This window comes from Alligator mississippiensis, chromosome 1 (assembly GCF_030867095.1).
Source record: "Alligator mississippiensis isolate rAllMis1 chromosome 1, rAllMis1, whole genome shotgun sequence".
Taxonomy (NCBI): Eukaryota; Metazoa; Chordata; order Crocodylia; family Alligatoridae; genus Alligator; species Alligator mississippiensis.
In genome coordinates this window covers 430,948,605-430,972,328 of record NC_081824.1, presented here as the reverse complement: position 1 = coordinate 430,972,328, position 23,724 = coordinate 430,948,605, and the positions used below count along the sequence as shown (strand labels likewise).

The 23,724-nt window shown below is 41.9% G+C and overlaps 1 protein-coding gene across 3 annotated transcripts in view; it reads right to left on the bottom strand.

The window, feature by feature from the left end:
• Positions 1 to 23,724, bottom strand: part of MIPEP (mitochondrial intermediate peptidase) — a 100,344-nt gene that overhangs the window by 6,775 nt on the left and 69,845 nt on the right. For 2 of the 3 annotated variants that reach the window (XM_019497373.2, XM_059720433.1), the window contains 3 exons: positions 14,535 to 14,654; positions 3,220 to 3,341; positions 1,236 to 1,309 (listed from right to left, as the gene is read on the bottom strand). In XM_019497373.2, coding sequence (XP_019352918.2) covers positions 1,236 to 1,309; positions 3,220 to 3,341; positions 14,535 to 14,654 — 316 coding nt within the window. The remainder of the gene's footprint in view (positions 1 to 1,235; positions 1,310 to 3,219; positions 3,342 to 14,534; positions 14,655 to 23,724) is intronic. The other variant, XM_059720436.1, reaches the window with a different exon arrangement.

The following is a 23,724-nucleotide window of genomic DNA, read 5'->3' as shown; positions in this document are numbered from 1 at the left end:
CAAGGGTGGGCTAACAAAAACAGGATGCGTTTCAATACAGACAAGTGCACGGTGCTGCACTTGGGCAGTAGTAACCAGCAGCACACTTATAGGATGGGAAACTCCCTTCTTGAGAGCACAGAGGCAGAAAGGGATCTTGGAGTCATTATTGACTCCAAGATGAACATGGGCCGACCATGCGAGGTCACGGTCGGCAGGGCTAACCGGACCCTATCGTGCATCCACAGGTGCATCTCAAGTAGTCCAAGGAGGTGATCCTCCCCCTCTACGTGACACTGGTCAGGCCACAGCTGGAGTACTGTGTCCAGTTCTGGGCACCCCACTTAAATAGGGATGTGGACAACAGTGAGAGGGTCCAGAGGAGGGCCACCTGCATGATCCGGGGACAGCAGGGCAGACCCTACGATGAGAGGCTACGAGACCTAAACCTGTTCAGCCTTCACAAGAGAAGGCTGAGGGGGGACCTGGTGATCATCTATAAACTCACTAGGGGGGACCAGAAGGGTTTGGGGGAGACCTTGTTTCCCCTAGCGCCCCTCGGGATAACAAGGAATAATGGCCACAAGTTGTTGGAGAGTAGGTTAAGATTAGACATCCATAAGAACTACTTCACAGTTAGGGCGGCTAGGATCTGGAGCCACTTCCAAGGGAAGTGGTGCTGGCTCCTACCCTGGGGGTCTTTAAGAAGCGGCTCGATGCCTACATGGCTGGGGTCACTTGAGCCCAGTTTCTCTCCTGCCCAGGCAAGGGGTCGGACTTGAAGATCTACAAGGTCCCTTCCGACCCTACTTCTATGATTCTCTGAGTTCTGAGGATATTTTATAAGACACCCCCCTTCCATCACTCTGTTCCTATTGCTGGAGTTGCAAAATTCGTGGTCCATAAAGCATAATCTAAGGACTAGTCTGTCTAATCAAATAAATCTAACACAGCCCCTGCAGAAATTCTATGAAAACACTGGTTAGATATAAAGGATCGAATACAAAAATACCATTAAATTATTGATTACTAGCCATCAATACTAGCTAGATGTGGGGTACTAGCTTATAAAAGCTTATACCCCACATCTCTGATTTAGTCTATAAAGGTGTAAATCTAACCTGCCTTCTTTCTGCCTGACTTCAGATTAACACAGCTAAGTACCTTTATTTAAGATGCAACCACAGAAGTTTGTTAAAATTACAAGGGACATTCTGGCTGAAAAATAATAATAGCAACCTTCCTTTTCCTTTTACCTTGAACCATGAGCATGGGCTCTTTTCCTCCACCATGTACCAGCATCTCTCTGCGATAACGTTCACCCATTGCCCTGAAGGAACAGATATAGTAAGATTATAGCCAACTGCATTCACAACCTGCTTGGCTTTCACTCACATTTGTCTTCAGCTTCTTCAAAGAACTGACACAGAAATAGATCTAATGAAGCCTGCTGCCATGAAGCAATAGCTGTCTTCATTCCACTGACTCCAGAACTGCAGAATTTACTTAAAATTACAATATAAAGGACAGAGCTGGATAAATGTGATAAAAATAAGTTGCTAATTATTTAATATTTTAACTTGGCAAAGTATTTCTTAGCATTTGCTGCAATAAAGAGAAAAATTTAAAAAGTTTCCTGTAGCTGCTTAGAGTACTCAGTTAAATTATAAAAATGGTCTGGTATCTTTCATTTCACAACATATCCTCAAAAGAATAACATAACCTTATAAATTATTTTATAATGAAAAAATCCATTTGTCAGACTTATTCAAATAAGGACCTGTGAATACATTTCTATTTTTGTTTTATTTCCCTTCAGCAGGCTGAATATACAATACTTCATCAAACTTTTCATGTCTTATTAACTTTATCTGTAGCTGATGAAATGCCTAAGTAATACCTCAGATACGGCTGCCTACAGCATCCCCGAGAATCAACCAGTAATGCTCCACACGTCTCCCAGAGTGTTGCATGAGTCACATGAGGGGATCCAATATCCTCAGTGTTCCTAGTTCCTATACATGAGGGGAGCAGGTGACTACCCTGGGCACATTTGGGATCCCAGCTTGATCATTACATCTGAAGTGACATTTGTAGCTTCATTTAATTAATAGCTTTGAAAACATCAGGAAATGCAGATATTATTGTTTATTGTCATCAATTTTCACAATTTTCATCTGGAAGGATTTCCTTGTTTTCAGAAATCAGTTTGAATTTTAAACATCACACGTTAAAACAAAGGATGTCTGAAGTGCTGAAAGATGCTTTCTATAAATAAGACTGATTTTGAGAGCCCACATGATATTTAAATTAAATGCTAATTCAATGCAAAAAGTAGCTTGCAGAGTGCAACAACCAACTTGCTATCTGTGGACAGACAAATCAAAAGAGGCTACACAGAAGAGGAACTGGCAATTGACATAAAAGTCAGCTAGATCCACTGAAAGCAGCATGGTAGAATTGCCCCTGAAGGAACATCTATGCAGCGCAATGCCAGTGTCATGCAGAAATACCTGAACTAGCCAGCTTGAGTACTGGAAACTGTAAAACCATATAAGAATAACGTTCTGCCATGCATTATTTATAACCTACTACTGTAACCATTCTACGACAAGTATCTGAGTAAATTTAGGTACTTCTATGTGGCACTGCAGAAACAGTGCAATGTAGACATACCCTAAATGGGACCTAGATTCACACAGTGTAAGAAGACTTGCAACAGATGAGCTCAGGGAGGCTACGCTATGCAAAATAGGCTGAAAATGAAAGGCACAGAAGAGATGCTACAAAAAGCCAACAAACAAGCAAATAGAGCTACGTAGACTGGTAGAGCAGAGAAATGCAATGCAAAGGGAAATAACCAGGTAAAGGCTTTGAAGTTGGTGATAAAAAGTTTGTTTAATACTTGCAGCTCCTGCAGACTTCAATCAAAGTTACAGGTAATTAGCCACTCTGAAAATCAAGCTATTTAATTAGAGGTCTAACTATGAATTTGGGTGCTTCTCACCTGGCACCTATGTTTTAAAATTCTGGCTTGAATTCTCTGCATCATTGAACATGTTCTAAAATACACCTGTGCTTCTACTTTGTTACATTTTTTAAAATTAACCACAGTGAAAAATAATTGGAATGGGATAAAAAAGAATGCAAAATGTTAATACAGATATAGCAAGGATGCTTCCTGATTGTCAGAACAAGCAGGCCATTAAATACCGCTCTGTGCATTTTTTCCCTTTTTACCTGTCAAATGGGTCCTGAGCAAAACACTGTTTCCACACCATGGAGGCGACAGCCCTGGACATGAGGTAAGAGTAGTATTTAGCACTATATCCCACAAGATGGCTGAATCTCAGCTGCCAAGCCTATAAGGAGAAGAATCAATGGAATTCATGTCACTTCTATCCAACATATTATTTTGATGTTACATATTATCCTTACAACAGATTCTTTCCGGCAAAAAGTGCACAAACTGGACATTGAATCCGTTAATTAATACAGTGACAGCTGGAATAATATAAATGAAAGACTCTGATGCTAGTAATGAGAAATGGCCAAAAAATTAATATAAAACCTTATTCTATTTAGTATTATTTGAGCAAAACATTACTTTTGTGCTATGGTGATCAGCATAATATGAGTAAACAAGGTCAAAAGCAGAGAAAAGTAAGTGTAAATAGTATAAAATATGGACATATTTAAGTATGACTAAATTTCTATTTGTGGTTAAGAGAAAAAAAAGAAATTCACTTATTACAAGCAACACCATGTTTTATCATTTTCCACATGGATAATTGCAGTGCCACATTTGAAAAAAGTTAAATCCATAAGCTTTTGCCACAAACAAAATTATAGGAGAGGCTTGTATTTGGTACTATATAAAGTACAGCTTTCCCACATACCAAAATACAGGCTCAGAGGTAGATGAATTACATCCACATGCCAGACCATTGTTTGCAGATTTGTTTATATATAACAGATTAGGCTGTAATGATATAATTGTTTGTCTGAGCTGTCACTTAGCTTTCTGACTCATTCCAGGGCAGGTGGATTCCCCTCTTAATGCTGCTTTGTGTTTACTATTTGGCTGTTTCTTTAGCAGAGAAACTTGGAAATATCTGTTCTACACACAAGAAAAACGTCCATGTTTTTAGAGTTTCCCTGCCTGTAATGTGGAAAGGACAGCAAATTTAAACTGAAAACACATATGCTTCCCTGCAGTCTTCTTACATGCTTCTTCAAAGTAAGTTACACCCGAGGAACAATGGATGAATGAGAAAGCCTTATTTGCCTTATTGGCTCCTTCTCAGGAAGTAAAGAGGCAGTCAATTCACACCACTTATTTGTCTAAATGTAATCCAATCTCCTCTCTGGATAATAATCTGAATGTTAAAAGTATGAAAGAGAGGGAGCCTCTTCCATATGAAACTGGGAAACAAGGTCAGAAACACCTAACCTTTCCTGAAGTCTTTTGGGCAGGGGAAGGAGGGAGCAGCAGTAAAGAATCTTTTGAAATCCTTTTCAGACTCAGCTTCTTCCCTTAAAGCAGGCCCATGAGCACAGTCCAAAAGTCAACAGATTCTGCTACTAGAAAGCATTCTTGGAGGGAGGCCCACATAAGGACCCTCAACTTCTATGAAGGCTTTATGTAGGAGTCTGGGTAAGGCAGGTGCACTTTACTGTTTAATTATTTTTATTACTGCAGTACATAGGAACTTCAGTCACTGAGCAGAACACTCTTGTGCTAGGTGCTGCTTAAACACTGGGGCAGAGGGGAAGGGGGAAAGAGGGTGAATCTCTACTCTGAAATAAATTATAATTCAAATGTAGACAAGATATGAAACTATAAGATGAGATTGATACAGGCATTATGATATAATTCTGGTCAGCATGGTAGGCAGTGGTCTCAACACACGAAGTAAGCACTGTCAAGATTTTTACAGGCACCACAACAAAGGAGAATTTGAACAGGGGATTTGAAGGATAAATGAGTCCATTGTGGAGGTGTTTCCAATCAGCATCGATGGACTGTTGGGGTTTTTTTGGTTATTTTTGTTTTTTGTTGTTTTTTTGGTGAGGGAGGGAGGGGGTGTTGCTCCTAACACTATTGGATAAAGTTGAGGTAGACTGAGCAGAAAGAAGCATATTGGAAGTTAAAATCCAGGACCAAAAAACAAGATCTAAAAGTTTGATTTAACCCAATCAAAAACAGCAGTCCTCTCATTTTTAAGAGTAGAGACTGGCAAAGTTAGTTTGTTGGGCTGTATGAAGTGCTGGTGCACTTTTGACGCATACGTCAACTGAAACTACTGATTAAGAGAGATTTTTGGTGCAAAAATCACCTGTGGTTTCTGCTTCAAGTCGAACAGAAAATTTGTTGCCCACTGGCTCAAAGAGAATGATGACAGATGAAGCTGGCTGCTCCTTTCTCTGTGAAATGTTAAATATTCCCACCTAACACCACAGAGGGGTACATTTTTAAAACCATACAATGCCCAAAGAACTGTTTGGAAAATGGATTCCTGGTTCGTACTACAACAGCATAAATCAAAGCATCCTACTTTGACCTCATTTAAAAAGAGGCTTCTCATAACACAGTGCAGAGCATAATCCACACAATGAAAGAAAATTTAATCAGTTTATAAAATTTTTCGCACTGGAATGAAATATCTAAAAATCACACTAAAAAGTGCCTTGTGACTTGATGGAAGTTCTTAAAAATGAATTTTAAACCCAATTATCCTACCCTAGGAGAGCACATGGTTTGAGACTCAGTTCAGCTTGCACTAAGAAGTTCTGCAGTTATGCAGTATTTCTACACAACATCTATAATTTTTCTAGCAACTCCCTTAATTTATCCATAATCACTAAACTGAAAAGACATTTTGAAACAGACGGAGAGGACACTAATGTTAGAAGACTGAACCAGGAAAACATGCCAGTCTTTATTTTATTCTATAATAGGTCATCGTTCTCATAGGTCAGAGGCTTTAAGGTTTCTGCTTGAAATACAGCAGTTTTCCCAGGGAAAAAAAAAAAACAAATAAACCTTGTATTGTTCTTTTTCTTCCACGTACTTAGAAGCATAATAATTTCCAAATCTGTGTATGAAATATTGAAAGAACACAGCTTTTTTGGTACTAGGGGAGAAGAACCCTTTCCAGAAGCTTGGCATAAGGGAGACTGCTTCATCCTGCCTTATGTCCCTCAGTAAGTAAAGATTTAATAATCTCCAACTGAAAGACATAGCAGCATGTCTCTTCAAGAAAGGGAGCACAGCCATCTGGCCCTTTGTTCTTTCTACTGGACATCTATAAAGTACTACATTCAACCCAAGGGCTTAGTTTATCTTTAAAGGTACTCAACAGTCTGAGCCCAGAGTAGCTAAAAGATCCCCGATAACACCTCCATTCTTCAGGGCCAACAGGCTGGTCACAAATAAGCAGGAGACAGATTTTCTCAAGTTCTGGTCCAAAATGGTAAAACACATTTCCTGCTTGAGTTACAGGGCAAGAAGGATTTTATAAGAAGTTTCTTAACTCCCAAAGGCTGTAGACAAGTCTCCCATTGCAGAACACAAATCTCTAGGTATAGCTTTTTGGTTTTTGCAGTATCCCCACACAAAGTGGATCCCAATTATTCCGATCCTTAAAGCAGTTATCAACTCCCCAAATCCAACTCCAAGACTTTTCAGTATTATACAAGCAAGTTTTTCCAGCTCTTTAGCTATTAACTCCTAAACCTGGCCCAAGGAAGTCAAGTTTTAAACATTTACAGTAAAAGCTGTGTTAACTGGCATGAGTGGGGTAAGGGGGGTGCCAGGTATCTAAAAATTCCAGTTATCTGAGGCAGGGCTTTTCAAACTTTTTGAAAACCAGCTGGGAGGGGGAAGCAGCCGCACGCAGAGTGGGATCGGAGGGGTGGGGCATGGCAGCAGCCGTACACAGAGCGGCAGCAGCGCAGGGTGGTGTGAGAGGAAGCTGCGTGCATTTTTCCATGATTAAAATGCAATGCCACTATATATATGGAGGGAGAGAGAGAGAGAGAGAGAGAAGTAGACAGATAAAGGTATCAATTTAACATGATGTTTTATTGATATAGCTATAATTTTAAAACAATTTGGAAGCCTCCCAGTACCTCAATCATTATAATAAAATAAATTTGAAATACCTATATATTTTGGCATTTGATTTTAGTTATTTTTATCATGGAAAAAAATCAGAGCTCTCTGCAGCAGGGCACTGGGATGTGGCTGCTCCTTTAAGGGCACAAGCAGCCCAAGAGGCTGCTTGCAGGTGGCACAGGCAGCTAACAAGAGACTCACCTGACCAGAAGAGGGCTTAGGCTGGCGCTATATAAGCCCAGAGCCTGCACCGGTCAGGCAGTCTCTCCTTGGCAGCCATGAAGCATGAAGCTCCTGGCTGCAGGGCTCCTGAAGGGACCTGGATTTAACTAAACAACTCTGCAGGCCTGGAAACACAGGCAAGTTCCCTGGACAGATAAAAACTGGGTTTGACAGGCAAGCAGCCTTTGTTTTATGTTAAACCCCTAGGCTAGGAACAGAAGTTACACATTAACTGGTTTATATGATCAGAAATTGGTTTAAACCTGTAACAGAAATTCAATGCATGTAAACCAGTTTCAAAATGGCCGAAACTGGTTTCAAATATACCTGGTTGAATGTAGCATCAGATTTAACTGATTTGGGTCAAACTGGTTTACAAAACTTCTATCCCAAACCCCTTCCTGGTTCAAGTTAAATCACAGTCCCCCAGAATCCCAGCATGCTCTCCAGCCCTGGGCTGAGCTCAGCTGTCTGCTCCAGAGAGCAGGGCTGGCTGCACCCCTCTGCACCATAGCTGGAGCAGTGACAGCTAGCTCACTGCACCACCCCCCTCACTCCCCCCCTCCCCCAGGCAAACCTTGCTGGGGTCTGGGGCCAGGAGGGGGCTTAAACTTCCCTTCCCGCGGGTACGGAGATGCTCTGCCCTGCTTACTTAGTGCTGGCTGCAACTGTGGACTACAAATCCCAGAAGTTAGGAAGCAGGAAGAGGAAGTGATGAACAACCCTGCAGAGTCTTGCTGCTGTGAGACTGGGCTGCAAATCCCAGAGACCTCAAGAGCAGCAGGAAGAGAAAGCAAACACACAGTCCATGCTGGCTACATGCCAGAGAGCCATGCTGTAGTACCCCTCGGCTTTTGGCTTGAGCCACTGCAGGCACGTGGCTGCATTTCCTGAATCAAAAGTGAATGTCTGTTCATTTGCTTATTGGTTCAATCTTTGCAGCTCAGACTAACCTGCAAAGAGTGAATCAATTCAGCCTCAGGTTTTTTGACTGTCTGTACTTAGCCCTAGATGGTCTGAGGTGCCTGTCAGAGGGCTGCAATGTTGCTTGTTTATTTGTTACACTGGTAGCTTAGCCTTGAGCCCTGCAGTGACAGGCTCAAGGCCAACTTAGAAAACCAGTTACCCAGGAGCCCTCAGATAGAGTGGGGCCCAGCAATGAGTTCAGGAGCCCAGGAAAAGGCTGAGACATGGACCAGAGGGTCCACATGCCCAGGGAAAGGCTGAACCAGGCTAGAGGGTCCACAAGCCTGGAGCAGGCTAAGCCAAACTAGAGGGTCCTGAGTCCAGAGGAGTTGAGTGCAGAATCAGAGGTCTGATAGACACTCCCCCCTCCCCCCCCCCCAGCACCAGAGGTCTGGTGAAGCCCCCCCCCCCCGCAGCACCTCCCAGATCCCCATCCCTGCATGCACAGGTGATGCTGGCCTTGCCACGTGGCTCCCCATCACCCCCTTCCCCTACTAGAGGGGAAGGCTCATCCCCCCCCTCACATTCCATCTCCCCCATACACACCTGCCACAACCTCTCTTCCCCCATCCCGGATAGTCCCCAAACCCCGGCCCTCCAACCCCCACCTCCCACAGACCTACCTGAATCCAGCTGCCGGGGATGCTTCCACCACCCTGCCTGACTGTATGCTGGGGGTGGGTGGGTGTGTGTGTGTGTGTGTGCGTGTACATATGCACGTGTTGCCCCCTGCCTCCAATCGTCTTCCCCCCCAACCCTACCAGCCCCAAACAGCTTCTTGCAGGCTGAAAGACTGCCATCTTGTATGGGGAAATCCACCATTTCCCATGGTTTTCTCCTTTAAAGAGGAAAACCCACATTTTTCTCCATCAAATGAGAAAATCCATGTTTTCCTGCAGCAAACGGAAAACCAGACCCCTGTGTAATTATGCACCTTGTAGCTTAAAAATTTATTTTATGAAATTTCTTATAGGTGCAAATGTTCCTGATTTCCAGACTTTTTTCATTTCTAGTACTGAATGATTTCTCTCTACCATTAAAAAAATCCAACATATTGAATAACAATTGAAAAGGCTGCAGGATAGACAAATTAGGACACATTTCTTAGCTGCAACTTAATGGAAATTTAACAATGAAGTTAAAGAATTTTCTAAGTATATCCACTATTTGAAGAATATATGTAATAATCATGAAAGTTTCATGAAGACATTCCTGGAGTTTATTAAACAACAGTATATTTCTGCAGCTTAGCCTAGAGCTTAAGATAATATGCCATCTGCAGGTCATGTCACTGCCTGTTATTTTTTATGGCATAGCTGACAAAAATAAAGATGCATGACTGAACCTCTCAAATTATTAAAGATAAGATACCTATTTACCATAAGTTTTCCAATTACCATGTCTGCAGAATTTCCAAACTCTTATTTACAAAAGCCTTTCTTATATTAAAGAACCCTTAAAATTTTAAATACAGTACATTTGCTGTACTCATATATGAAACAGCACTTTAAAGAAACTACATTGTTCTACAAGCTATTTAAAAAGTGAAATGATTTTACTAATTTAACCATCCCCAAGCTAAAGCATGTTAAGCTTTAAAAATGTTTCCAACTTATGTTTATCAAAAATAGGGTGAATTATGAGAGACAGCAACGTCAAAATGACAACTAAATCAATTAATACACAACTCAGCATTGATCCCTAAAAGACTCAACCATATTTTAAAAGGACCAATAAATTAAAATTATTGTGTACTTTAGTATACAATATATTATTGGAAAGTTGATTCACTGCAAGGTTTTGCATTAACAAAACCATCAGCCTGCAGTTGGATTTTGCTTGCTGGCAAGACAAGTGCACGTTGTTTATTAGTGCTTTGAGATTTTAAAATATTACCCAATACCATATTTTTATTTCTTGCTGTTTTTAATATTTGCTGTGCAGTAGAGTAATTATAGTTTTTAGCACCTTGTGTTGTGGTGCACGTTTTGGTCTAAAAGAGTATAAGAAGCATTTGTGAATTTTTTATTTTGAAGAAGTGTGTGTTAGACAAACTGTGAAGGAAGAGTGCTGTAAACTGTTTGTGGTCTTGGGAAGAAGCCTGCAATGTTGATTAAGCATCGGAACAGGCTACACAGAGGTTGGAAATGTTAAACCAGGGATGATCCTGCCTATAGTTCAGAATTTTGAAATACCATCAATTTCTGAGGTTAGGAGTGAAACAGGGTGCAAGATAAACCGACTAAAAGACATCAAAGGGACTAGAATGGAAGTTGAACAAGAGATTCAAGGTTCAATGTATAATACTTCTGTGTTTTTATAAAAAGTCATAAATAAATCTAGAAAGACAGGGAATGTAAATATTTTCACAGGAGTTTATACTGGGGAAGAGGAAAGGAATTTAATGTACAATTAACCACTTAGGTGTTTCTGCTTATGTACTATATGGACTCTGAATTATATAAATTAAATGAGAATGTGTTTACAATTGTGTTTATAATCTATCAAATGATTTGACTGTCACAACTCAAATGCTCAAAAACTATTTACACCTATACTCACATACAAGAGTGAGATGCGAGAATTATTTTGTGGTTCAATATTGCTCCACTGTCTATCAGATAATCAGTTTAAAATTCAGGCAAAGCAGAACATAAATAAAGATTTAGGGTAGCTAAATTGGACTATTTACTTAAAACAGACTTTGCTATTATTTGTACATATGTTAGTCATAATTTTTTAAAGTAAAATAGCAACAAGATGTATAATGTAAGAACTTCCAAATTCATCCTTTCTCTTCCAAGACATACCTACCTTGGATATTCATACATATGCAGCGCATATACAACAATGAACAAAGAATATTAGAATCAGGATGTGGGTATCCCTAAGCTTTTCCTGGACATATGTTCAGGCCTCAGTCTGTCTTTCAGAGCAGCAGTAGCATACTGGGATTAAATAAAATAGGTCAATACTTTAAGGTAATGTAGAGAAACACATTTTTGCAAGAGGTGGTAAATTACTAGTAAATATTTGCATAAAATGTTGGCAAAATTTCCCAGTTTATTCACGTAAAACCTGTCTCTACAAAAGGAAATGAGACATTAACCATTATTGTAAACCACTGTTCATTCAGGATCATTCTGTTCTTTTTGTCTGAGCATTTGAACATACTAGATCAGAACTCAGGATCCTACTTCTAGCACTCCTGGGACTTTGACCTTGAGCCAGTCATGTGATTTCTCTAAGCTTCAGTTCTCCATATGAAAGACAAGGGCCATAACACACTACCTAACCCTTTTCTGCTTTTTAGATAGACTTTTCGGGTTGTCCCTTATTAAATGCTCATACAGTCCTTAGGAAAAGGGATCTTGGTATCAGTTGTGGCCTCTCTATAAGATACTTATTATGTACATAATAATACACAGGCAGTTACAATTAAATTGCCACATACATATATAGCACTAAGGCTGCCATCCTGAAAACATTAGAAATTTGGCATGATTCATAGATTCACAGATGTTAGGGTCAGAAGGGACCTCAACAGATCATCGAGTTCGACCCCCTGCATAGGCAGGAAAGAGTGCTGGGTCTAGATGACCCCAGCTAGATACTCATCTAACCTCCTCTTGAAGACCCCCAGGATAGGGGAGAGCACCACCTCCCTTGGGAGCCCGTTCCAGACCCTGGCCACTCGAACTGTGAAGAAGTTCTTCCTAATGTCCAGTCTAAATCTGCTCTCTGCTAGCTTGTGGCCATTGTTTCTTGTAACCCCCGGGGGCGCCTTGGTGAATAAATACTCACCAATTCCCTTCTGTGCCCCCGTGAGAAAGAACTGTATTTTGTACACTGACTAAATGATATAGGAAGTAGATATAAACATCTATTTCAAATGCTCCCAAATCAACTTTAAAAGTTACTTAAGTACTACCTGTATCCGCTTAATTAAAAAAAAAATCAGCCTTATTACACACAAATATCACTAAAAGTTTGTTTGAGTTTCATGGGACTAATGCTTGTAAAAATAAATTCCTTAAAAGCATTTCACTATCTTATAGTTTCTGTAAATACTCTGCTGCCACAGACATAGTTGTCCTGTGAATAGTGTTATATTACTTCTAGAAAGCAAACATTTCAGCATACTTGTTATCAGGATTTTTTATTTGTCATAAAGCGAACAGAAACCCTTTAAAAAGCCAAACAAATCTCTCAGAGTGACTTTAAGACCCTCTGAAATGCCCAACGGCTTTGAACTGCATGTTGAACTTTGTGTCTCACCAATTCTTTTCAAACTGCTTTTAGCTGTTAATTATTTATAGAAAATTAACGTCTTCAGAGTTGACAGAGTGTGTGTTTAATATTCCTCTCCTCATACCTAGACCCTGAAATCTGATATTATCATATACCTGAAGAAGGCCCATTTGAAAGCTAATCCAGCGATGTGCACTTTACACAAACAACTGGGGCTTCTTCCAGTTTGGCAAAGCACCAACTTATTCTTTAGAGGTTACACAAACTTCCTGAGGGACTGATGGGTATACCACTTTCCAGAACACTCTAATGAGTTATAATCAGAGTGGCAACAGTGTCAGTATAAGTAGCTGCTTAGTAGGAAAAAAGAAGAAGAATCAAAAGACTCCATGCCTTTATCATCAAATAGGGAAACTTGGGAAAGTTTATCATCAGTCAAATAATCTGTATCTTTGATGCAGAATCACAGAAATAGGGAGCTGGAAGGGACCTGAAGGTATCATCTATCCCATGGATGTCAAACTCACTTAGGCTCCAAGCTGGATGCAAACTGTTAGACTCCTTGTGGTCTGGATCCAGACCAGGGCACAGGGGCAGCCGCTGTGGCCACCATGGCAGCAATGACAACAGGTCCGTGGGTGGCAAGGACTTTGGCGGCAGCAGATCCTAAGATGGTCCAGGGGCATCAGTAGGATTTGGGAACAGCTGCAAGCCAATTTTGCTGCTGACAACCATGGCCTGCAGTGTTGAAGGGCCCCACGTTCTGTGGCAGGTCACATCCCCAACTTCCAATAGCCTGTGGGCCACATTTGACACCTCTGATCTAGTCCACATGGTAAGTATACCTTCAGACCATCCCAGACAAATGTTTACCTAACTTGTTTCTAAAAGCCTTCAAAATTAAGATTTCACAGTGTTCCTATGTAGCCTGCTGCAGTGTTTTACAACTCTTCCTTACCATCCAACTCTAATCTTCCTGGCTTCAAATTAAATCACTTTATTCTTATCCTGCCCCAGTGAACACAGAAGAATGGCTCACCATCTACATAAAATATTCAGCGGCACAAAAAAGGCTCGTTGTGCCTACAGCTTCAGTCTTTTCTGTTTTGGAATATACTGACATAAAATTTGAAAACATAAAAATTCTGCTAAAAAGGGATGGATAACCTATTAAGGCAGGAGTAGGTAATTATTTGGGCTGGAGAGTCACTTAAATGAGTCAGTGTCCTCTTGAGGGCCACATCTCTCTCCCCCTCTCTTCCTGCTTCCCTCCATGGAGCTGTATATGCCCTAGTCCCCATCCTCTCTGTCTCTCCCCCTCCTTCCCTCTCTGAAGCTGTAGCACACCCCAATTCTCTCTCCCCCCTGCTCCCCCTCCCCCCAGCAGAGCTGTAGGACACCCTGATCCTCACTCTCCCTCCTTCCCTGGAGATGAAGCAGCCCCAATCTTCTCTCTCTCTCCCCCTCCCTGGAGCTATTTCACACCCCAACCCCCTCCTCTCTCTCCCCCCACTCCCTACTGCTTCCTCTGCCCCTCCCCCTCCGCCCAGAGCTGTAGCACACTCTGATCCCCATCCCCAACCTGGAGCCTACAGGCCCCATTCGCAGCTTACACCACTACCTGCCCAGCATGGTGGAAGCAGCCCCAAGCAGCCACCAGTGTCAGCTGTGGATGCACCTGGCAGGTTCCAGGTGGGGCATCTAGGCATCCACTTAGGTCCACAGCTGATGCCACTGCATCAGTGCCAGGCAGAAGCAGTCCTGCCTGCCAGCCTGGCACAACATAGTGGCTGGAGCCAGAACTGCCAACTGCCCACAGGCTGGATCCCACAAGTTTATAGCCGCCTGCCTGCAGGCCAAATACAATTAGTTGGCGGGCCAGATCAGGCCCCTGGACCATAATTTGCCCACCCCTGTATTAAATGGCAAAGTCCAAAGACACAAACATTTCCAAGCTTTCTGCTTTAAACCATTAAAGCATAAATGTTATACTTACAGTATTAGATACGTAAGGCAATCCATAAAATTTCTCCTGGGTTTCCTTTAAAATTTCTGTGGTTGATCTCTTTAGAGGATGTTTCCCATGATAGATCTGGTCCAAGACAGCATAAAAGACCTAGACGGATAAAATACATACATATTCAGCTTTGGTTCACACTCTTGGCATTTGGCATGTGGTTAGCCAATGGAGATAAATGCAACAGCATACCTCATGAAAATTGGAAAATGCATACATTTTCCAGCTGTTCTACTTTCTGTGTAAGATTAAAAGGGAAAAGGCCTGGTCCCACTGATGTGCTCAGTATGATTAACTCCAACTAACATAAACAGGTACCAACTGACTCATGATCCTGTAGGATTCATCTTTTAACACTTAAAGGGCACTGTCACCTTTTGTGAGTTTATATATTTATTTACCTATCTTAAAACTGAGACCTATTCCTAAAGGCTTCTAGAAATCCATCTTTTCATTGAAAATGTTTTAAAATAAATTTAATTAAAGATCTACTAACACCACTCTTTCATTGCAAGAAACTCAGACACAGGACAGCACAACATGCTCTCTCTAGGACAGCATTTCTCAACCCGTGGGTCTCTACCCAGTGTGAGAATATATAAAAGGGTCATGAACAAATTTTAAAAAATAGATTATCCTTTAAAGGAGAAAAACATGGGAAGCCGTGGCTTTTTCCTTGCAGGCTGACAGAGTTCCAGTCTGCGAGGGGCTGCTTGGGGCTCCCCCTACCTCCAAACACCTACTTCTTGCCCCACACACTGGGGGGCTGGGGGTGGGGGGACAGCAGGTCAGGAGTGAGGGGCACTGGGTTGAGAGTGACCACTGAAGTTTACAAATGGGTCCTGGTACAAAAAAGGTTGAGAACCAGTGCTCTAGGACATGTGGTGCTATGCATTCAACCATACAAAAGAGACTGCATCTGCTGTGAAGTAGGTTTGGACTAAACAATGGACATCAAAAGTCTCTTGAGCAGCCATTAGCGGTATCCTCTATAACTGACCCACTAGAGTACTTTGAGAAAAGTGTCTTCCCATTTGCCAAAGAATAGTAAGAGGTAAGGGAAACTGGAAAGAAGCACTACTGAAGACTCCTATTTTACAAGTGCTTTGTGATGTGGAAGGCAGACTATATGGGTCCCAGAATGTAAATGCAGGGTACTGAGGGTTTGTCAAGTTTAGAAATGGGAGATGTGAAGAAGTATCATTTTTGTGGGAGTCATGGGAGAAAGAAGGTAAGAGATGCACATAAGTAGTCCAAATCTATGATATTCTGCAGATTATTGGTGAAGTCTATAAAATAAGATCAGACTGCTTTATAGCAACCAACCATCCAATGGAGCAGCAGTGATGCTTAGCATCCTAGGGAACTTTCCAGGATTTTTTTTTTTGTGAGTTGAACTGGGGAGTCTAGATAGAGTCCTTGCCCGACACCCACTGAAATCAATGTGTTTATGGGTTGGAAAGAGTGTAAAGTACTGTACAACAATAGTGTAAATATTGTACAACTTCTACTCCTCTTCACCCTGTGATGGGAGCCTTCAGGTGTTTATGAGAAAACAGTAATTGCTGACAGACTAAGGAAACAGAGAACCTGCACAACTCTTTGTATCAGGAAGGAAAAGATCACTGTCTGTTATACTGTGCATGTATTTAAGAACAATTAACTTGTAGAAAGAGCAAGACCTATATTAACTTTCATGTGATACAGTGAGTAGTGTTATATAACAGTGCTTACTTATGTACTCCATTGCCATGGGAGCCATGGAACAATTCAGGAGCCTGTATTAGGTGTGTACTAGGTGTGAACTACCATGAAAATAAAGTTTGTAAAACAGCCACATATACTCTTTTCTTCTACAAAATTGTTTTATTTAATGTTGGCTATAAAACAATGAACTTGATTTTATCATGAAAAAGCTGGTTACGTTATTTAACATGACTACAGAACATATAATGCTCAACTATTTATTTCAGAATTTAAATTAATTAAAAAAACCCCAAAGCCACTGAGCATTTATGATTTAGCTAGGATTTATTTATTGATTATAGATTTAGTTTGGATTATAACCTCATGTAAATCTATGCATCTGAAACGTAAACACTTCCTAAGGATTAGGTTGCTTCCATGTAAATGACTACTCTTCTAAACATAGTGCGCCTTAATAAACCTTTCAACTATAGTTCCAAAATGATAAGTTGATAAAGATATTCAAAAGTTGCTTTTCCATGGAAAAAAGGGAATGTTTTAGATGTTAGAGAAAATGACTGGGTATTGGGACTTGGGGGATTTTATTCCTGTATTCTCCGCCAATTTACTAGATGATCTTGAGATAGTTTTGCAAATTTAAGCCCACTTGACTATCTTTAATATTTGGAGCCTCAAGTTTGCATGCTCAGACTCAGCTGGTGAGGCCCTGTTAAGAGGTGCTGAACATATACAAACTCATCCATTTATAACACAGAATATGTACAAAAATATCAGCCAAGCAGATAATTTTTCAATTAAGGCACTGGATAAACAGTGCATATTTTTATAAACTGAGACTCTGTAAATTCAGTATATTAGGAACATCATACTTTTTAAAGATAACTTATAGTAAATGTAATGCTGGGTAACTTCTCACTTATCGTGTCACAAACGGATGACAGAGGATGAAAGTACCTTCATTTATTTTTGTCTCCAGTCTGAGCAACGAAAAACCTGAAGTGCTCCTATAGCAGCTCTCTTTATTAGATATGGATGTTTTATTTGCTTCCTTTCTCCATCTGCTGGTATGAAGAGGCAGTTTTGGATGCAACAAGATCTTCACTGCAGTGGTCAATGATAGTAAAATTAGGCGGAATCAGTAGATGAGGAGGAGAACTTAATTATTGGTTAGAAGAGAGTCTCGTTTTAGGATGTTCTATGCATAGATAAAAGGATACCAGTGAGAGTTTAATACTGAATGTTGAAAAATTGGAAAGGATAGAAGAAGCCACAAAAACTATTTGAGGATGGGAGAAAATACTTTATAGAGAAAGACTTAATGAGCTCAATCTTACTATCAAAGAAGATTGAAAGGTTACTTGGTTACAGTGTATAATATATCATGGGGAGGAAATACCAGGGAATAAAAAGTCTTGACTCTAGGGGAAATGGGCAGAATGAAACCCAATGGCTGGAAACTGAAACCAGACAAATCTAAATTAGAAATGGAATGCACACTTTTTAACATCAAAGATGATTAATCTCTGGAACTAACTACCAAGGGATGTGGTCAATTTTCAACCTTTCAATATCTTCAGATCAAGACTTAATGCCTTAAACCTTTACAGAAGCACAAGTTATGGGGCTCAATTGTGGGGTAAAAAATGAAATTCAAATGGATTGTGATATACGCAATATGTCAATGTAACTTTGACAGACCTAGCCAGCTGCCTGCTCACCCCCCGGTATACCCAAGGTACAGTGAGGACATCATCACATGGACACATGAGAAGGAATCTCTAGAGAAATTCCACCAGCACGTCTACAACTTCCACCCCTTCATCAGACTACATTATAGAATACTCTGCCCGCATATTCATTTATCGGATACCACTGTGAAAGTTTGTAGGCCTTAAGACGGACTAAGAACAGTTAAAATCTGGAAGTCAAGTTCTGTGGAAAGCACGGGAGTGCACCAGAGCATTTGGAATCGTGTCAAGAACCCTGTGATGTAAGGATCAGTACAATCTTCCATACTAGATAAGAAAAATACGTAGGATAGTATAATCAACCTGGTACGTACCTGGGAAGATATGTAAGAATGCTGTAATTAAGTTCATTAATCAACACATTGTTAGGTGCATGGCACCAAATGTAACTGATCATATGTGGCTAATGATAAGGGCTTAAAAGTAAGTGCTTCTAATGGATAAAAAATAGAAATGCATTTTGGATCTGTGTTTAACCCTGCACTATCTCTGCTGTCAGCCAGTCTGATCACCTGGCTGATAGTATGAATAAAGGCTACACTAAGTTTATACTCACTAAATAACTGTGCCATGTGCTTATTTGAACTGTGCTGCAATAGGACTTAACAGGACCATGGTGACAGCAACACTTATCATTATCACATTGTATTGGAAACCAACCAATCGCTAGAACTACCTCCATGTCAACAACTCATATCCTAAGCACACTATATCATCGACAGCCAAACTATGCTACAACCGTATCTGCTCTGATCCTACTGACCAAGATGTACACCTTAAGAATATGGAGCAGAGATTCCTAGACTTACAATACAATCCTAAAACCACAGTCACTCAAAGGAACAGTCAGACTCAGACTCTGCTTTGACCTGCTTACAATAGCAACTCCAAGATGAGGACAGATTTCACTTTTCCCCTTCATGTCTATTTAGGCATGAACATTTGGCAGGCCCAACAAAACACTGTGAATTCCAGAATTTTGTCACAAAAATGGCCATCTGGCTAAATATAAGGGCTCAGACATTTGGTTTTCTGTCTCCCTGCCTTGTTGGGACCATCCTGCAACTACCCCTTGTTCTCCAACTTTCCTCATAAGAAGGAATGGAGAGTGGATCACAGTTCACATTCTCTGTACTGATCCTTGGAGTCAGGAAGCATGTGGTCAGAAAACTGGAGCTGGGAGTCCAGCTTGCAGCCAGGAAATGGGGGAAACCAGAACTAAGGGACATTGAGGTGGGCTAACTAGAGAACAATGCAGCAACAGAGCATTAGGGTAATGAGTCACTGAAGCCAGCTATGTTTCCTTCTTCCCTGGCACATGTAAGGCGTGGGAAGGAGGTTATGTGAGCCAGGCCACCTGGAGAGCACAGTGAAGAAATCCATCCTTGAAAATAAACACCAGTGAACTTTACATCCATAACTGTTTTCATCTGCAAGCCACAGTTGTGGGTGTTTGCATAGGGCCTTAAAGACAGGAATGAAAAATATTTCACAGTGCCACAGACTTCAGGAGCTGTTGACGAGGTACAGGCAAGACACTGCTTTTAAGTGTTTAGACACTGGTAGATTTCTACAGTCAATGCTATACATCAAGAAAAGACTTTAAATACAAAGGAAGCAGCATACTGCAGTAATTATTATAAATTACCACATTGAATACATCAAATTGTACAATAAAAATGTTATTAGCTTAATAATATGATTCCAGTTCATTCTAGCTCTCTGTCCACTTATTAGAATAATTATGCAATGGGTTATATGAGTGCCATTAAAGTTACTCCAGGTCCAAACACACCAGAATTTATTTCACATGACAAAAATGCACCCTACAAGAAGATGTACATTTAAATGTTGTTAAATTCTCAGGTTTAATCATACATCTCTCTTCAATATGCAGAAGATCCCAGAAACTCAAATTAATGTAGTGATACTCCAATTATGGATGGAAAAAAAAAACAATTTAAACATAAATCTACTTTTTTCAGGTACTTCTGAAAAAATGTTTTGCTGTGGTTTTTGAGTAGGCTAAGAATGCTTCAAAAATGTTTCCCTGAACTTGGAAACATCTAAAAACATTTGCATTTTTAAAGGTCAAATGTGGCACAGATGGTGTCACTTAGACCTTACCAAGAAATGTATGCTTTGCTTAGTTTGAAGGAAATGTGCTTGAGTCATCAGTTATAATTTTGTTGACATTTCTGGTTGCAGTGTGGTTTTACAGGCAACTAAATAGACACATGTGAACCTAGCTGGATAACTGCACATCAAAATAAATGCAGGAGTGTGACAGAGTACCTTTGGTGCCTGCCACTTTAAGGCTGAGAGTACGCAGCTGGCAGGTGCGGGCCAGCCCTGATCAGGTGGCCATTTTAGATCCAGGCTCTCAGGGCTGAGGCAGCAGTCTGCTGCAAGCAGCCAAAAGACAACACCCAGCTGAGCTGCTGCTCACAACACCCTGGCAGTACGGGAGGAACTGTGGGGATGGCAGGAGGTTCCTGGGGGCCCCAGTGGGGTCCCAAGTCCCACAAAGAAGGCTTGGGCCTAGAGAGAGCAACTTGTGGGCCTATACAGGGGCTAGGTAGGCCTTGATTTAGAACAGGCAGGGGTGAGGCCTGGGGCTCAGGTGAGCCCAGCTGCGAGTAGAGCTCTGTTAAGACCTCTGGGGCTCCAAGTAAGCCTAGAGTGAGATGGCTGGACGGTGGGGCCCAGAAGGGGACCCCATTGTCTAAGGAGGTCAGCTACTGCAGGGCTGAAACAAATGAACCCCGACTGGTCAGTGCAAGAGGGCCAGGGCTGGAAGGCCAAAAGGCAATTAAGCCCAACACGAGGGGCAGGCCTGGGCTATGATGGGCTATCTGGCACCCCGACTGGCCTGGAGGTGGGGCCAGAGCCTAAGGAAGCTGAAGGTCCCCTCGATGGCACGACATCACTGTCAAGGGGAAGAAAGGTTCAGCGAGACAGTAGGCTGAAATGAAGGAGGCTGAAACTCAGCCTCTGGAGGGGAGGCACCCAATGTGGAGTTTGGAGAGCTGGGCTAGCGAGAGGCAGCCAGCAGTAGGAGGCTGCAATAGAAGGTCCAGTAGTGACAGCAGCCCAGGAACAGCATATAGCCCAGCAGGAATAAGACCAAGGCAGGTTGGCCTGCATTGGTCCTGGGTATGACTGAAAACTGCACCCTGCTGGGGAAGGATGGTCTGGTGGGGCTGCCTGTGGCAGGGCAGCTCTCCAGAAATGCCAGGCCAGTTGTCTCCCCAGTGAAAGGTGGGTAGGGGCACCTTAAAACCCAGCTCCCACATCCTGGTGGGATACCCAGACCTAGGGACAGGCACAGAGGCCAGGCACAACTCCGAACACCAGAGCCCCATGGGGTGCAAGACCCTGGAGGCCCCAGCAAGGAAGAGGAGATGTAGAGCAGCCCCAGGGAAAGGGCACATGTGGAAGTTCCCAGGGAGAGGGCAGTTAGGCCAAGGTAAGTCTACAGACACCTGAGGCTGTAGCTGGGCCAGAGGCTGAGGCCCCGGTAAGTCCTCAGATGTGGTGAGGCCAAGTTCTGGGTCACAGGGAGACCCCAGTAAGCCCTCAGATGTTGTGGGGCCGAGTTTGGGTCAAAAGAACTGCCTAGTGTGAGGAGACTGTGACTGCGAGCTCCAGTGGGGAGTGAGAGTCCTATGTGAGACACTGCAGCTTGGGTCACAGTATGGGGCACTGGAGCACCATGAATACCATCTGCGAGGCATAGGCCATGGTGTAGGGGTGGTACAGAGCCATGGACAGTGCCCCCTGGCATCGGGGCATTAAAAATGGGCAGCCTCCTGTATTTTATACCAGTTTTGGGAACAACAAGTAGTGGCAGGAGAGACTGGGCAGACTGCCCTACTTAGACAGGTGGGCAGGCTGATGTTGAGACTGGGCCCCAAGATGGCCCCCTGTCGCAATGAGTTTATTTCAACTATGATACCTTCAAAATAGCATGCTGCAAACAACAAACTTTTCTACATGTGGAACTCTGAATTCACCATTTGTTCAACTTCTGTTAAGAAGAATTTTCTGAACTAAAAAAAAAGAAAACACTTTGAAAATAAATTCCTGTATTAGAGTTTAGTTTACAGACATTACTACTATATTCTCCGAAAAACACTGTATTCAAAGTCAGATTCAAGTGTGATGGCAATTATGGTCAAGGACAAATACAAATTTGACTGCTGAAGGAAAAGCCTGAGGTTCAATAGCTAGTACAGGTATACAGCTGAATAGAAGAATAACTGCATTAGAAAGCAGTTCAGCAGGTTTAGCCAATTCTTAGTTTGTACCTTGCCAAATTATTCAAAATTGCTGGATCTTATGAACAGGGCATTTGTCTTGAGTATTCATTCATTGTTATTAACTTTAGTTTTTTCAGAACTCTTGTATAGTTGGGAGTGATTCTGTTCTTCATGTCCGGATTCCTTCTAGATTGTAAAGAGTCTCAGACTGCTCAAATTAAGTAACATAAAATGCCTGGATAGGGAAAATAAAGCAACAATTGTGCATTTCAAATGTGCATTGCAAGGTGGATTGTACTGCATTTCCAAGCCTGCAAACAGATGTCAACTTTGTGCTGCCATAAAAATTCTTATGGCAGCACAAAAAATGAGCAAACAGACTTTTTACCTCTTTGTTGCACCACAAATACCTACATTTTGTGACGGCAATGACCCTAGTCATAATTTGTAACATCTTTTTCAGGCTGATGTTTGGTCACTTACAGTAGAAGAGTGCAAGTAGCCTGTGGCCACCTGCACTCTTGGGCTGCCCTGGGCAGGAGCAACTTGGGGCTTCAAGGGCCTGATCCTGTGAGAAAACAGAGCTCTGGATGCTTCACCCCAACATAGGACAAGCATCCGCAACTGGGAGATTCCTGCCTGTAGACATGCACCCCAAGCTGGAGCACAGCAGGGTGATGCATGCCTCAACTCTCTTAATTTGCAATGATCACTGACACACATACATAGGCACTAATCTAACTAAAAGCATGATTTAAGGATCAATTTGGTTAAACTCCTGAAAACCTGTACACTCAAACTAATGAATATAAAGATGGCATTTACTGATTTAACTTGCACACACAAACTTGTATGTTTATATTTCAAAATATAGAGAGATGCAGGCTGAACTAGTAAAACTTGTTTTAAATCATTATAAATGTATTTAGACAGCCAGATACATTGTTTGTTCAATTTACTCCTAACTAGCAGAGTGCTGTAGCACTTAATTGTCCTGAGTTAAACTCCCCCTTCATATCTCCAGCCTAAATTTATTCAGGCCAGTTTATACCTATTTGATCTTTCTACTGTATCTACCCAAATCCAAAACAACTTTGAATTTAGGATGACCTCCTCAGCAGCCATCTGACTAAACTGTTGCACTATACATGGAAAATGATATATTTGTTATAATATATGCCATGCCCCCTGTCCCTCCATGCCACCTGCCACTGCCTCTCCATGTCTGTGCCCATCTCTGGCTCCCTGCCTCCCCCAAAACCTGCTCCCCCCTACAGCCTGCCCACTATACATCTTGCCCTCCCGTCTACTCCAACTTTCTCCTGCAGCTTGCGCCCCCCCCCACACGTGCTCTCCCCTGCTAAAGCTGGAGCTGAGCTACTATCTGCCCCAAGCCGAATGGCTCATTTGAGAGGGACACATGGCTATAGGGAGTGTGAGGGGGATGTAGGG